This window comes from Atractosteus spatula, unplaced genomic scaffold (assembly GCF_055471065.1).
Source record: "Atractosteus spatula isolate fAtrSpa1 unplaced genomic scaffold, fAtrSpa1.hap1 Scaffold_29, whole genome shotgun sequence".
Classification (NCBI taxonomy): Eukaryota; Metazoa; Chordata; class Actinopteri; order Semionotiformes; family Lepisosteidae; genus Atractosteus; species Atractosteus spatula.
Genome location: NW_028296856.1, coordinates 165,798 through 180,454, shown reverse-complemented (window position 1 = coordinate 180,454; position 14,657 = coordinate 165,798). Strand labels below are relative to the sequence as shown.

Genomic DNA, 14,657 nt, shown 5'->3' with positions numbered 1-14,657 from the left:
AGAGGGGTTGTCATATTTTGTCTGTTAATCAAACATAATCAACAATTATGGACAACCATTTTTTGCCAAGGTTGTGAATTATAATGCCTTCAAAGTCGCATTTAAACTTTCTGTAAAATTAAAAAAAACACAGAAATGCAAGCGGGCACTGATTTGTGTCCAGAGTACTCCAACGTAACAAATCCTGCTCCAGAAATGGTCTCTTCTCCCCTTTTGAGCCACTGCCCACCAAAAGGTCTCTGCGTGTCTCTGTTAGGGAGATGTCAAGATGCTGAGCCTGTGCTGTGCTTCAGTGGCGGGTGTAGAGGACACGCTGTTGTACATGGAATGCAAATTGAGCTCCTTGGACATATAAACTGACAGATGGTTTAAACTTCTCTCAATATACAGGAGATCCTGTGTCCGAAATCCTGAGGTGCCTTTCTTCCTGTCTTTTCATACAGAATGTATCATTAAGGACAATCACATATGGCTTGATTTTGTTACTGGAAGTATTTATTTCCTTTCTTGGAACAACGTGTTTTTCGAGAAATTCAAACAATTTGCGAAATATGAAATACAAATCTTGCTTATGGTGCAGAATAAATATTGCCAGCTGGGAAGAATATGACAGCATTTTTTTTTCTTTAACCAAAAACCTGCAAAGGGAGACGTTTTCGTTGTGGAAGGGCAAAACAATAAATCTGTTCCGTTTCACAAAATTCACACTTACGAACGGCGCAAGTCGCAGGTGATTCACTCCTCTTGACTAGGTGGCGCTAGGAGGTGCAGTTAAGTTTATATCCGGCTGCAGAAACTCCTCTTTCTCAGCTCCGCTTCTCGATTGTTTTGAAGCCGCGGCCGCGCTAACGAATGACGTCATCACACGGCGCTACACAGCATGCCTGTGGGTGCTTGAATGATTTTCTTTCTATAAAGAAGAAAGTTGTTTTTTTAATAACTTCAGTTTCTGAAAACGTAGCATCTTGTCAACTGTGTTGATACTTGAACAGAGCACAGCCCTGACAACAGAATCTGTGAAGAATAAAAATAAAGAAGCTGTTCTGTTTAAACATCGCAAGTCAGCCTTTGTTTCTGATCGACTCTGAAGAAGGATGGCGGAGTACTTGTTAAATCTGCAAATCCAGCTTGACTCGTTCATGCACGTTTTGCTCAAATCGATCGTGTATGAAGTGTCAGAAGTTTTTGGAAACAGGATGTCTGACTCTGAGAACGAGTTTGAAGACAAACTCCGCAGCGTCTCCCAGGTCCTGGTGAGAGGGGCCGTGTTTAAAATCACACAGTGTGTGGAGGACAGTGTCGGGAGTGAAATGGCGCAGCTGAAGAAGGAAAACGAGAGCTTGAAGTGGAGATTGCAGCTTTGGGAGGAGGATTCGGGAGCAAGAGGAGATCAGGGTACCCAGACGCTTCCCTGTGAAGTCACTGCAGAAATAAAAGAAGAAATTGACATGAAACTGTTGTCAGGTCAGTGTGGTGACGTGTATGAAGTCAGAGTATGTGTGTGTGTTTAAAACCAGTGTCTATAACTTCCTCACTGGTGAGGTCTGTGTCTGTATTAACTCCTCTGGAATATTAATCCACTGTATCTGTATTAATCCCTCTCTCTCTTAGTGCATTGTTTATGTACTGTACTGTGAAGTAAGTGTGTCTGTATTAACCCCTCTCTCAGTACAGTGTTAATGTACTCTAGTGTCCAGTCAGTATGGCTGTATTTACCCCTCTCTGTCAGTGCAGTGTTAATATGCTGTAATTTCCAGTTTGTCCTTGTCTGTATAAAGTGTTAATGTACTGTAGTGTCTATTCAGTGTGTCTGTATTAAGCCCTCTCTCTCTCAGTGCAGTGTTCATGTACTGTAGTGTCCAGACAGTGTGTCTGTATTAACTCCCCCCCCTCTCTCTCAGTGCAGTGTTAATGTACTGGAGTGTCCAGTCAGTGTGTCTGTATTAACCCCCCCCCCCTCTCTCAGTGCAGTGTTAATGTACTGTAGTGTCCAGCCAGTGTGTCTGTATTAACCCCCCCCTCTCTCAGTGCATTGTTAATGTACTGTAGTGTCCAGTCAGTATGGCTGTATTTACCCCTCTCTGTCAGTGCAGTGTTAATATGCTGTAATTTCCAGTTTGTCCTTGTCTGTATAAAGTGTTAATGTACTGTAGTGTCTAGTCAGTGTGTCTATATTAAACCCTCTCTGTCTCAGTGTAGTGTTAATGTACTGTAGTGTCCAGTCAGTGTCTGTATTAACCCCCCCCTCTCAGTGCATTGTATATGTACTGTAGTGTCCAGTCAGTGTGTCTGTATTAACCCCCCCCCTCAGTGCAGTGTTAATGTACTGTAGTGTCCAGTCAGCATGTCTGTATTAAACCCTTTTTCAGTGCAGTGTTAATGTACTGTAGTGTCCAGTCAGTGTGTCTATATTAAACCCTCTCTGTCTCAGTGTAGTGTTAATGTACTGTTGTGTCCAGTCAGTGTGTCTGTATTAACCCCCCCTCTCTCAGTGCAGTGCTCATGTACTGTAGTGTCCAGACAGTGTGTCTGTATTAACCCCCCTCCCTCTCAGTGCAGTGTTCATGTACTGTAGTGTCCAGTCAGTGTGTCTGTATTAACCCCCCCCCTCTCTCTCTCAGTGCAGTGTTAATGTACTGTAGTGTCCAGTCAGTGTGTCTTTATTAAACCCTCTCTGTCTCAGTGTAGTGTTAATGTACTGTAGTGTCCAGTCAGTGTGTCTGTATTAACCCCCCCAGTGCAGTGTTAATGTACTGTAGTGTCTAGTCAGTGTGTCTGTATCAAGCCCTCTCTCTCTCAGTGCAGTGTTCATGTACTGTAGTGTCCAGACAGTGTGTCTGTATTAACCCCCCCCCTCTCTCTCAGTGCAGTGTTCATGTACTGTAGTGTCCAGTCAGTGTGTCTGTATTAACCCCCCCCTCTCTCAGTGCAGTGTTAATGTACTGTAGTGTCCAGTCAGTGTGTCTGTATTAACCCTCCCCCCTCTCTCAGTGCAGTGTTGATGTACTGTAGTGTCCAGTCAGCATGTCTGTATTAACCCCTTTTTCAGTGCAGTGTTAAAGTACTGTAGTGTCCAGTCAGTGTGTCTGTATTCACCCGTCTCTCTCAGTGCAGTGTTAATGTACTGTAGTGTCCAGTCAGTGTGTCTGTATTAACCCCCCTCTCTCTCAGTACAGTGTTAATGCACTGTAGTGTCCAGTCAGTGAGTGTGTCTGTATTAACCCCTTTCTCTGATTGCAGTGTAGTGTTAATGTACTGGAGTTTCCAGTCAGTGTGCCTGTATGAACCTCTCTCAGTGCAGTGTTAATGTACTGTAGCGTCCAGTCAGTGTGTCTGTATGAACCGCTGGAGAGGTGCGTTCTTGCGGTCGGGGAGGTTGTGGGCTGCAGGAACATCAAGTCCGCTTCCCGCATGAGTGGAGGGATAGTTATTTTCCTGCAATCTATTGATCTGGCAAATGCCCTGGTGGTAAAGGGGTCGTCCTGGACGGCACCTTCACCCCGGTGCTGCCGCTCGCGGCCCCAGCTTGGAGGATCACCCTCTCCAATGTGCCTCCGTTCATGAGGAACGAGCTGCTGTAGAGGGAGCTGTCCCATTACGGACAGGTGGTCTCTCTGATCAGGAGGGTCCCTCTGGGCTGCAGGGCATCTTAAAAAACCCCATGGAGGAGATCAATGTGGATCTTAAATTTCGGATTGACACCTGTGGTTATGTTGCATTCGTGACTTTGGAATCGACGAAGTGCTTCAGGTGCGGGAGCGAGGGGCATGTGGTGAAGAATTGCCCGGAGGTGGAGGATGAGATGGGCAGGGAGCCTCAGCCCCAGGGTGCACAGGAGGCCAGGAGACAGCGTCAGGCAGCGGGGAGTGGAGCAGTGCAGGGAGGCAGCAGGGAGGCAGAGCCCATGGCCGGGGTGCAGGAGAGGAGATCGCTGGAGGGGGCAGGTGAGCCCGAGCTGGTGGTGTCCCATGCAGGAGAACAGATAGCGAAGAGTGGACCACCTCAGCCCTCAGATAGGAGCTCCCCACACCGGGGAGCAAGATACGAGCGCTGGCGGAGCAGGGGAGCTGCAGAGCCCAGCAGCTCAGGAGAGTCAGGGAGAGAGAGAGCAGGCAGTGACACCGACGGAGGAAAACTCGTCACAAGTGCCAGCGAAAACTGTAGACACAGTGTGGGGAGGAAATGAATTAACATCCGGAAAAATAGACGATGGTTTTAAGACACCGTGGAGAAAGTGCACGAAAAAATCTGTGCAGAGTGCGGTGCAGAAAAAGCACAGCACAGAGAGCTCGGTGGAGGGCGGCTCTGTCGCCGGCCCGGGGGCCGCGAGTGACTCCGACACTGGGAGAGTAAGGACGCGCTGGAGTGTCCTCGCCACCGCCGCCCGGAGCTCCTCGGAGTCCGGGAGCGACGATGACGAGGGCGGCTTCACAGACTCCTCTCTCGCCTCGGGCTCCTCGGCCCGGCAGAGCTGCAGAGTAGGCTACAGTTTCCAGAGCATCAGGGAGTTCTTAGAGAAGACTAAAGGTAAGAGGGGAACTGTGGTCGAGGACTTTTTTCCCGACACTGAGCTCTTTGTCCTCTCCGCGACGCACCATCTGAAAAGGCTCAGGTACGAATGACTTCAGCGATCAAGAGAGATGGTGCCTGAAGAGCTTATTGGGTAAGATCAGGGCAGGACCGCAGAATGCACCTCAGCACGAATGTGTCCCGTCTCTTACATCACATCACTATCCGTCTGTGTGCTATGTGTCTGTTCGTGTTTTATGTTGTTTCTTTTTTTCTTTTCCGCAAACATGGGCGGCATTAGAATAGGGAGTTTGAACACCAATGGGTGCCGGAGGGCTTTGAAGCGAGCTGCGGTGTTGGAGGTCATCAAAGAAAACAGCCTGCAGGTGACGTTCCTGCAGGAGACCCACACCGACAGCTCCAACATCATTGCCTGGCAGCGGGAGTGGCAGGGGGACATTGTGTACCATCATGGGTCCCCTGTGAGCGCGGGGGTCACGGTGCTGTTCTCTGTGGGGTTGAAGCCCCTCTCTATCGCCGTCCATGAGGTTGTGAAAGGTCGCCTGTTACTCATGCAAGTAGTTTACAGGAAGAAAACCTTTGTTTTTATTAACATTTACGCATCCACAGACGGCGGAGAGAGGGTCACCTTCTTCAGGGAGCTTGAAAATGCGCTGGTGACCTGCCAGCCTGAAGAGCTGGTCTTCCTGGGGGATGATTTTAACTGCACAGAGAGCAGCACACTGGACAGGAATTATGCAGGAATCACGGAGAGCCACATGGCCTGTCGGCCAGGGAGCTGCGCAGGATCCTTGTCAAATCTGACCTCACTGACATCTGGAGGAGATGTCATGGGGACACGAGGCAGTACACCTGGGCCCAGGTCTGAGGGAACACCCTCTCTCTGGCCAGGCTGGACCGCATCTACTGCCGTAAACATCATTACAGCATCGTCAAGCAGTACTCCCATCTGTCCAGTGGGCCTGTCGGACCACTGTCTCACCATCTGCACAGTCGTCGTCCCATCAGTGAGATCCCGCAGTGCCTACTGGCACTTTAATACCCAACTGCTTGACGATCCTCACTTCTGTGACTGCCTCGTGTTCTTCTGGTAGCAGTGGAGGAGTCAGAAAGCCCACTTTGTCTCCCTGAGGCAGTAGTGGGATACTGGGAAGGTGCAGATTCGCCAGTTCCGCCAGCAGTACACTGGAATTGTCACGAGAGGTATCCGTGAGTCCATGAAGGCTCTGGAGAGAGACATTCTGGAGCTCCACCAGGCTCTGGAGTGTTGTGCAGACAGAAGGCTAATTGATAACCTCCACACTCAAAAAAATCACTCATTGGCCTTCTGGACACAAAAGTACAGGGAGCTCTAATAAAATCTAGGGTTCAGAGTGCATCACAGGTAGACGCCCCGACTCGCTACTTCTTGGGCCTAGAGAAGAAACCGGGCCAGAGCAGGCAGAACCTCTGCCTGCGCTCGGAGACAGGGCAGGAGCTGCACGAGGCTGGGCAGATCCAGGAGAGGACCATGCAGTTCTACAAGACGCTCTTCTCCAGCGAGGCAAGTGAGGACTCTGTGAGGTCTGCACACGCAGGTTCCTTGAAGACCTTCCACAGATCCCCGAAGAGGAGGGGGCATGGCCGGAGAGGCCTCTATCCCTGGAGGAGCTCTCCACTGCACTCAGTGTCTTGAGTAATGGTATGACCCCTGGCCTTGATGGCTTGCCGGCCAAATTCTACTGTGCCTTCTGGGCCGTGCTGGGACCTGACCTGCTGGATGTGTTCTCGGAAAGTCTGGAGCACGGGGACCTGCAACTGAGCTGCAGGAGAGCTGTTGTCACCCTGCTGCCTAAGAAAGGGGACCTGTGTGACATTAAGAACTGGAGACCTGTTGCCCTGCTGTGTGTGGATTATAAAATCCTGTCCAAAGCTCTGGCCAACAGGCTGAGGGTGGTGCTGGGATCAGTGGTGCAGTCCGAACAATCGTACTGTGTACCCAGAAGGACAATCTTTGATAATATATTTCTGATTCGAGATGTTGTGGCCACCTCCAGACTATTGGGTTTAGATACTGGTCTCATTTCGTTAGACCAGGAAAAGGCCTTTGATAGGGTTGAACATCAGTATTTGTGGAGAACCATGAGGTTTTTCGGATTCAGCTCTGTCTTTGTTGCCATGATTCAGGTGCTGTACAGTGACATCTTCAGTGTGCTAAAGGTCAACAGAGGGCTGATTGCTCCGTTTCCAGTGCGGAGGGGAGTCAGGCAGGGCTGTGCACTCTCAGGAATGCTCTACTCCCTTGCCATTGAACCTCTGCTACATCAGCTGCGCCGGGTCATCAAGGGGCTGTCCATCCCGGGCTGCCCCAATTCTACTGTCAAGATGTTGGCATACGCTGATGACATCATGGTCGTGGTCGGAGGAGAACAGGATGTCAGGGCGCTACAGACAACTTTGAATGATTTCCAGTGGCTATCATCAGCCAAAGTAAACTGGGCCAAGAGTAGCGCCCTACTCCTGGGAGAGTGGAGCGAGACGGGTCCCCCAGTCTTGCCAGAGAAGTTCAGCTGGACCAGAGGAGGACTCAAATACTTGGGGTTGTACCTGGGGGACAAGGCCAGTGTGAGGAAGAACTGGGAGGGGCTCCTCGAAAAAGTGAAAGGTCGCCTGGACCGCTGGCGCTGGCTGCTCTCCCAGATCTCCTACAGAGGCCGGGTTCTGATTTGTCAACACCCTGGTGGCTTCAATGTTGTGGCATTGCCTGCTGTGCCTGGAGCCACCAGCTGGACTGATCGAGGAGCTGCAGGCCACGCTTCTCGACTTCTTCTGGGATGGACTGCACTGGCTGTGGAGGGGTGTCCTCTATTTGCCCAGAGAGGACGGAGGACAAGGACTCGTTGACATCCGGAGCCGGGTGGACGCCTTTCGTATGCAGGCAGTACAGAAGCTGCTGTATGGCCCGGCCTTGCTGTCCTGGAGGGAGCTGACCTTCACCCTGTTGCGTCTAGCAGGACACCTCGGGATCGACTCCACTGCAGCCTTGACCTGTCTCCACTGCAGCCTTTCCAGCGTAGTCTCCTGAAAGCCTGGCGGCATCTGCACGTGCGGAGAGAGGAGGAGCGGCCCAGTCTATACTGGTCACTCTGAGAGCCACTAGTACACAATCCGTGAATGGACACAGAACTGGGCCGCTCCTTGGACTTTACCGGCAGACTGGTCCGCGCCAACGTCACACAACTCCACCACCTGCTTGACGTGGATCAGGACTGCTGGCGCAGCATGGAGTGGGCATGTGACGCTCTGGGACTACACTCGCAGCGGTGTGTGGACGGGTTTCTTAGTCAGCTTTGCTCTGCTCTGCTCTGCCTCTTGAGGAGATGCTGCTAGTCCAGGGTCTGTTTGAGGAACGCCACCTTCCAACCACACAGCCTCCTTTCCCTGGTCTGCTAGTGTCTCCTGCACTCAGTCCCGGGCCGACAGGATCTCTCCTTGAGTCCCTTGCTTCAGAGGAGAGGTCTCTGGCTGGTGTTGAGGGGAAGTGTCTGTATAGACTAGTTGTAACATCTAGACACCAGGCCCAGCTGTCTGCACTCCCTGACACTCCCTGGAGGGCTCGTCTGGGGGTGCCAGATGGTGTCCGGCCTGCCTGGGGTAGCCTCTACAGATTTCCCCTCAACAAAAGGGCCCTGTCCCTTCTGCGCTCAGAGGGAGACGGTGTTCCACTACTACAGTGCCTGCCCCCACCTGTCGCCCATGTTTGCCGTGTTGATTTGGCTCTTCATCAACCTTGGCCTGGCCTTCAATTACATTATTTTCATGTTCGGGGTGGGTCATACGAAAAAACAAAAAACTCAGACCCTCCTCGCCAACTTTCAACTGGGCCAGGCCAAACTCACCATCTACAAGACTCTGGTTCCAGGTCTCTAGACTTGGTGAGGATGTTTGAAGGGTTGGTGAAGAGCAGGATGTCGTTAAAATATATGTTTTATATTATCTCATAATGACTGTGGAACATTTGAAAAGCGTTGGTGTTTTGGAAACGTGCAGGATTGTGAATAAAAAATTAATATTCCAATTATGATTTTATTTTAATAATTCTTAAGGTGGGGTTCTAAGAATCAAGATTCATACTTTGTTTATTTTTTCTGTCAATAAAGATTGATTGAACACTCTCTCTCAGTGTAGTGTTAATGTGCTGTTGTGTCCAGTCAGTGTGTTTGTATTAACCCCCCCCCCCTCTCAGTGCAGTGTTACAAAGTACTGTAGTGTCCAGTCAGTATGTATGTATTAACCCCCCTCTCTCTCAGTGCAGTGTTAATGTACTGTATTGTCCAGTCAGTGTGTCTGTATTAACCCCTCTCTCTCAGTGCAGTGTTAATATATTGTAGTGTGCAGTCAGTGTGTGTGAATCAACCCCTCTCTCTCTCAGTGCAGTGTTAATATACTGGAGTGTCCAGTCAGTGTGTTTGTATTAACCCCTCTCTGTCTCAGTGTAGTGTTAATGTACTGTAGTGTCCAGTCAGTGTCTATGTATTAACCCACCTCTCTCTGTGCAGTTTTAAAGTACTATAATATGCAGTCAGTGTGTCTGTATTAATCCCTCTCTTTCTCAATGCAGTGTTAATGTACTGTAGTGTCCAGTCAGCATGTCTGTATTAACCTGTCACTCAGTGCAGTGTTAATGTTCTGTAGTGTCCAGTCAGTGTGTCTGTATTAACCGCTCTCTTTCAGTGCAGTGCTAATGTACTGTAGTGTCCTGTCTGTCAGTCTGTCTGTATTTACACCCCTTCTCTGAGCAGTCCATGGCTGTATAAATGCCTCCGTCTCAGTGCAGTGTTAAAGTACTGTAGTGTCCAGTCAGTGTGTCTGTATGAACCCCTCTCTCAGTGCAGTGTTAATGTACTGTAGTGTCCAGTCAGTGTGTCTGTATTAACCCCTTTCTCTCTCAGTGCAGTGTTAATGTACTGTAGTGTCCAGTCAGCATGTCTATATTAACCCCTTTCAGTGCAGTGCTAATATGCTGCAGTGTCCAGTCAGTGTGTCTGTATTTACCCATCTCTGTCAGTGCAGTGTTAATATGCTGTAATTTCCAGTTTGTCTAGTGCAAGTATTCACATTACTCCTATCCTGGAGTCCTTGCACTGGCTTCCTGTCAAGTTTCGTGATGCTTAACAATCCTCCTGCTTACCTATAAGGCTCTCTATGGCTTGGCACCTCAGTACCTGTCTGAGTTATCGCCCTACTCCCCACCTCACAACCTTCGCTCTTCTAATTGTGTTCAACTATTTGTCCCCCAGTCCTTCTACACTCTATGGGTGACATGGCCTTCTCCTGTTTTGCCCCAAGCTCTAGAACTTTCTCCCCAAGGATATCAGAGTCACTTTCTCTAAGCTTCTTCAAATCCAGACTCAAAACCTTCTTCAGAAGAGCCTTTATTTATCTGTTCTTTACCCCTCTGCTCCTACTGGACTTAGTACCACCATCTACTGACTCGTCTAACTATATTCTCATCATGCTTATATTGTGTATATTTTGTTGTTGGCCTTCTGTAAAGTGCTTTGAGAAGCCACCTTTAAAGGTGCTATATAAAATAAAGTTTATTATTATTATAAAGTTCTTGTTTTCTTTTCCTGTATTTACAGGCACAGAGACCAGTGCTCTCTCTGACGCTGGGGAAATGGCTCCTCTTGAACAGCAGCACAGTGAGGAGGAGTGGGGCTCCAGTTTGGTGCAGGAGAGAGAGCTCACTGTCGCAGAAGGGAAAGAGACACTCAGTGAGCAGCACACAGAGAGCAGACAGAGTGTCGAGGATCTGGACTCTGTGCCCATGATGAAGACAGAGCCTGAGAGTGAGACACCTGGGCTCTTAGTATGTGATGATTTTATAGAGAAGATTAATAATCTGGACTCGAACAATATTACACAAGGTTGTAATGAACTGGGCTGTGTCTCTGTACGAGAGCACAGTGAAGAACTGGATGTTTTAAATCTTACAGAACAGGACATGAAGTCCAAGTTGATTGACGCTGCAGAGCAGCAGACTGATGTACCTGGTGAAGAGAACAGTACTGAGTCACAGCACACAGAGAGGAGTCAGTACAGGGAGGAGCAACAGCAGCTCCTACAGGGCTTGATAATTAGGCCTTGTTCTGTTCAAGTGGAGAGACTGTCATTGCAGAGTCTCAAACAATCATATGATCCCTTAGTATCTGATGGCTTTACACACAGGTTTAATAATCTGGTTACTGAGAAAATTGTTAAAAGTTTTAATGAACTGGAGAGTAGGTCTGTTCTTGGGCAAAGAGGGGAACAACTGAATGAACTAGACAGTTTTAGTCTCAGAGAGCTGGAGAAGGAGCCCCGGATGATTCACACTGCTGAGCAGCACACTGAAGGACATGGTGGAGAAAACAAATCTCAGCACACAGAGCAAGACCATTCCATGGAGCATTGGCAGAATAAGAGACCCCAGTACAATCAGAGGATGAGGAAGAATCACTCAAGGCCTTGCTCAGATGGAGTGGACAAACTGCCATTATGGCACAGGGAGGAGCAGCGTTTCTGTTATTCAAGCATTTCAAAGCCCTACCAGCACCTTCACACAGGAGAGAGACCATTCAGCTGCAGTCAGTGTGGGAAGAGTTTTATTCAGTCAAGTGACTTTAAAAGACACCAGCGTATTCACACGGGAGAGAGACCTTTCAGATGTAGTCATTGTGGGAAGAGTTTTAGTCACTTGCACCTCTTAAAACAACATCAGCACATTCACACAGGAGAGAGACCATTCAGCTGCAGTCAGTGTGGGAAGACTTTTAGACAATCAAGTAATTTAATAACCCACCAGCGCATTCACACAGGAGAGAGACCATTCAGCTGCAGTCAGTGTGGGAAGAGTTTTAGTCAGTCACATGCCTTAAAATCCCACCAGCACATTCACACAGGAGAGAGACCATTCTGCTGCAGTCAGTGTGGGAAGAGTTTTAGTTGGTCATGTAACTTAATAACCCACCAGCGCATTCACACAGGAGAGAGACTGTTCACCTGCAGTCAGTGTGGGAAGACTTTTAGTCAGTCAAGTAATTTAATAACCCACCAGCGCATTCACACAGGAGAGAGACCATTCAGCTGCAGTCAGTGTGGGAAGAGTTTTAGTCAGTCAAGTAGCTTAATAGCCCACCGGCGCATTCACACAGGAGAGAGAGCATTCAGTTGCAGTCAGTGTGGGAAGAGTTTTAGTCAGAAAAGCCACTTACAATCACACCAGCGCATTCACACAGGAGAGAGACTGTTCAGCTGCAGTCAGTGTGGAAAGAGTTTTAGTCGGTCAAGTAGCTTAATAACCCACCAGCGCATTCACACAGGAGAGAGACCATTCAGCTGTGGTCAGTGTGGGAAGAGTTTTAGTCAGTCAAGTAGCTTAATAGCCCACCAGCGCATTCACACAGGAGAGAGACTGTTCAGCTGCAGTCAGTGTGGGAAGAGTTTTATTCAATCGCATGACTTAAAAAAGCACCAGCGCATTCACACAGGAGAGAGACCATTCAGCTGCAGTCAGTGTGGGAAGAGTTTTAGTCAGTCACGTAGCTTAAAAGCCCACCAGCGCATTCACACAGGAGAGAGACCGTTTATCTGCAGTCAGTGTGGGAAGAGTTTTATTCAATCGCATGACTTAAAAAAGCACCAGCGCATTCACACAGGAGACAGACCATTCAGCTACAGTCAGTGTGGGAAGAGTTCCAGTCAGGTGACTTAAAAACACCAATTTAGTCACCAGGTTTTTTATTTAATCATAGTCTAAGTCAACTCAACTAAAATGTCTTTTAGTTCAAGTGGGTAGATGCGTCAGCATGTGACATCCGAAGAAGGCTCCACAGCCGAGACATTTATTTTCTTCTCTTTTCAGCATGGAACAAACCTTTACTTGTTCCCAAAATGTCTATTAGTCATAGTCACTTTGTAGTCACCCAATTTTGAGTTCGTCTGGTCAGTTAAATTTTGACTATACTCTTATTTACAGTTGACTAAAACAGAAATAGTTCTTGTCACAGAGTTTAATTTATGTGGATAAGAGAGCATATATATCAAATACAAGAAATATTTATGCAATAAAGGGTAAATAATAAAGAATAAGACACTGTATGAATCTCTTTTAATAAGAAAATCTATTTTGGCACCGTTAGTAATACTTCAATTTTTTTTTCAATGCAACTGCAGACAGGACAAGCTATATATACAGTGCCTTCAGAAAGTACTCACACCCCATTGTTTATTTCTCATTCTGCTGTGTTGCAAAGTCAAATTAAATCATATTTAAATGTTTTTCTCCACTCCTGTAGAAGCAATTCTTTATAATGTTCAAATGAAATTAAGTATTTATAATTCTGAAGACATCTATTAAAAATAAAAATGGAAAATTACTTAATTGATAAGTATTCACTCCCTTTGTTTCAACAACCTAATTTGGGTCAATTATCTTGAGAGATCACACTAAATACATTAACAAGGTACACCTGTGTTCATTTCAAATTCACCGGTGTTCAATTGCTTGATTGCACAATAGATATCACTGACTGTGAGGTCTCACTGAAACAGCAGATCAGATCAGTCCTGCTGTCATGAAGACCAAGGAGCTACCTTTGGAACTTTGAGATGAAGTTGTTAGGAGGAAAAAAAACTGGAGAAGGTTATAAAAAGATTGGCAAAGTTTTGAACCTTCCTAGGAGCACCGTTAAATCCCATTGTAACTAAATAGAAAAAACATGGCAAAACCCAGACACTACTAAGATCAGGCCCTCCTACCAAATTGAGCAACCGGACAAGAATGGTGATTGTCAGAAAAGTGACCAAAAGTGGCCAGCTCCAACACTGACAGAGTTGCAGAGCTTTTTGGCTGAAATGGGAGAAACTGCAGACACAAACAATCTCTTGTAATACAATACTTTTGTAAATGAGAAATGTAAATCTTTCATTTTGAAAAACAAATGTTCTTGAATAAAAAATATTTTTGATTCATAAATGTGTTGAATTTAGTGTTCTTAAAACGAGGAAAAAAATGTTAAAATGTGGAGGTGTAATGGGAAAAAAATGCAACAAAATTCCAGTGGGTGAATACTTTCTGAAGGCACTGTATATACACTCATCTACTGTGACAAGACCCTGCTGACACTACCCTGACTCAGGTAATTCACACACACAAAAACACAAGACAAAAGGCATTTTAAGGTCAAGCAGGATTTAACACAACAGAGTGTAGAAGAAGCTACACCACTTCATAACCCTGCTTCACAACAACTAACACTCATCTTCTAACTCTGCTGGTATTCTCAAGCTAACCCTGTCAGCCTGTTGAAGGTGTAACTGACAGGTATCACATGATGCACAGTTTATATGCACATCCTATTCACTCCCGGAAAGATACCAGTGTGCAGCATTAATGTATCAGCTACTACCAGAAATATTTGTTTATGGATAATGTCATAATGCATTTATTTTACATTGTTAGAGAGTGAGACTGCAGGGAGGAATAAAGATTTCATGATACTATTACTGTTACACCTGTAGCGGCAAGGCTTATTAAAATACAGGAATTAAGTTTTGCGCTCTCTTGCCAGTGAGGCCCCATCTCTCTCTTCATCTCTGTGGTGCAGCCACAGATAAGCTATTCATGCAGGCTGATTTAAGGTTTCTTTGATAAGGGACAGCTCCCAAATGGGGATGCACTTAGCTAAGCCTGGCTATCATGATCAATGGTCATCCATTGGCGCCTATCTGTCTAGGGAGTGCCAGATGGACATCTGGACTGCATTCCTAAGTGTCAGGGGTGAGTTACTCACATCTCACCTTGATCAACCAATCAGGAACTGGTAGGGCCGAGTAACCCACGTGGGTCTCTGATGCCCATTAAACTTTCAGCCAATGAAGGACCTGAAGTTCCTCCAGGTAAAAACAGGCAACACAGAGGGCCTGAAGAAGAATTCCAAAAAGAACAATTCCAGGGGTGCGAATGATTCCAGGACAGGACGGCCCGCAGGCCAGAACAGTTGGGAAGTGCAGGACATTCTCGCAGCACGCCTCCTGACCATCCTGAGACTCAGCCCGGACCACCATGTAACGGCCAGTGTGTCCGAGTGCCAGAACTTTCCTTG

At 47.3% G+C, this 14,657-nt stretch overlaps 1 protein-coding gene across 1 annotated transcript; it reads left to right on the top strand.

Moving 5' to 3' along the window:
* Positions 1-1,094: 1,094 nt before the first annotated feature.
* Positions 1,095-12,636, top strand: LOC148807596 (uncharacterized). Its single transcript, XM_088909505.1, has 2 exons — positions 1,095-1,464; positions 10,155-12,636. Exons 1-2 carry the CDS (start codon positions 1,095-1,097, stop codon positions 12,263-12,265), a joined length of 2,481 nt encoding a protein of 826 aa, XP_088765631.1. The 3' UTR covers positions 12,266-12,636.
* The last annotated feature ends 2,021 nt before the right edge of the window (positions 12,637-14,657 follow it).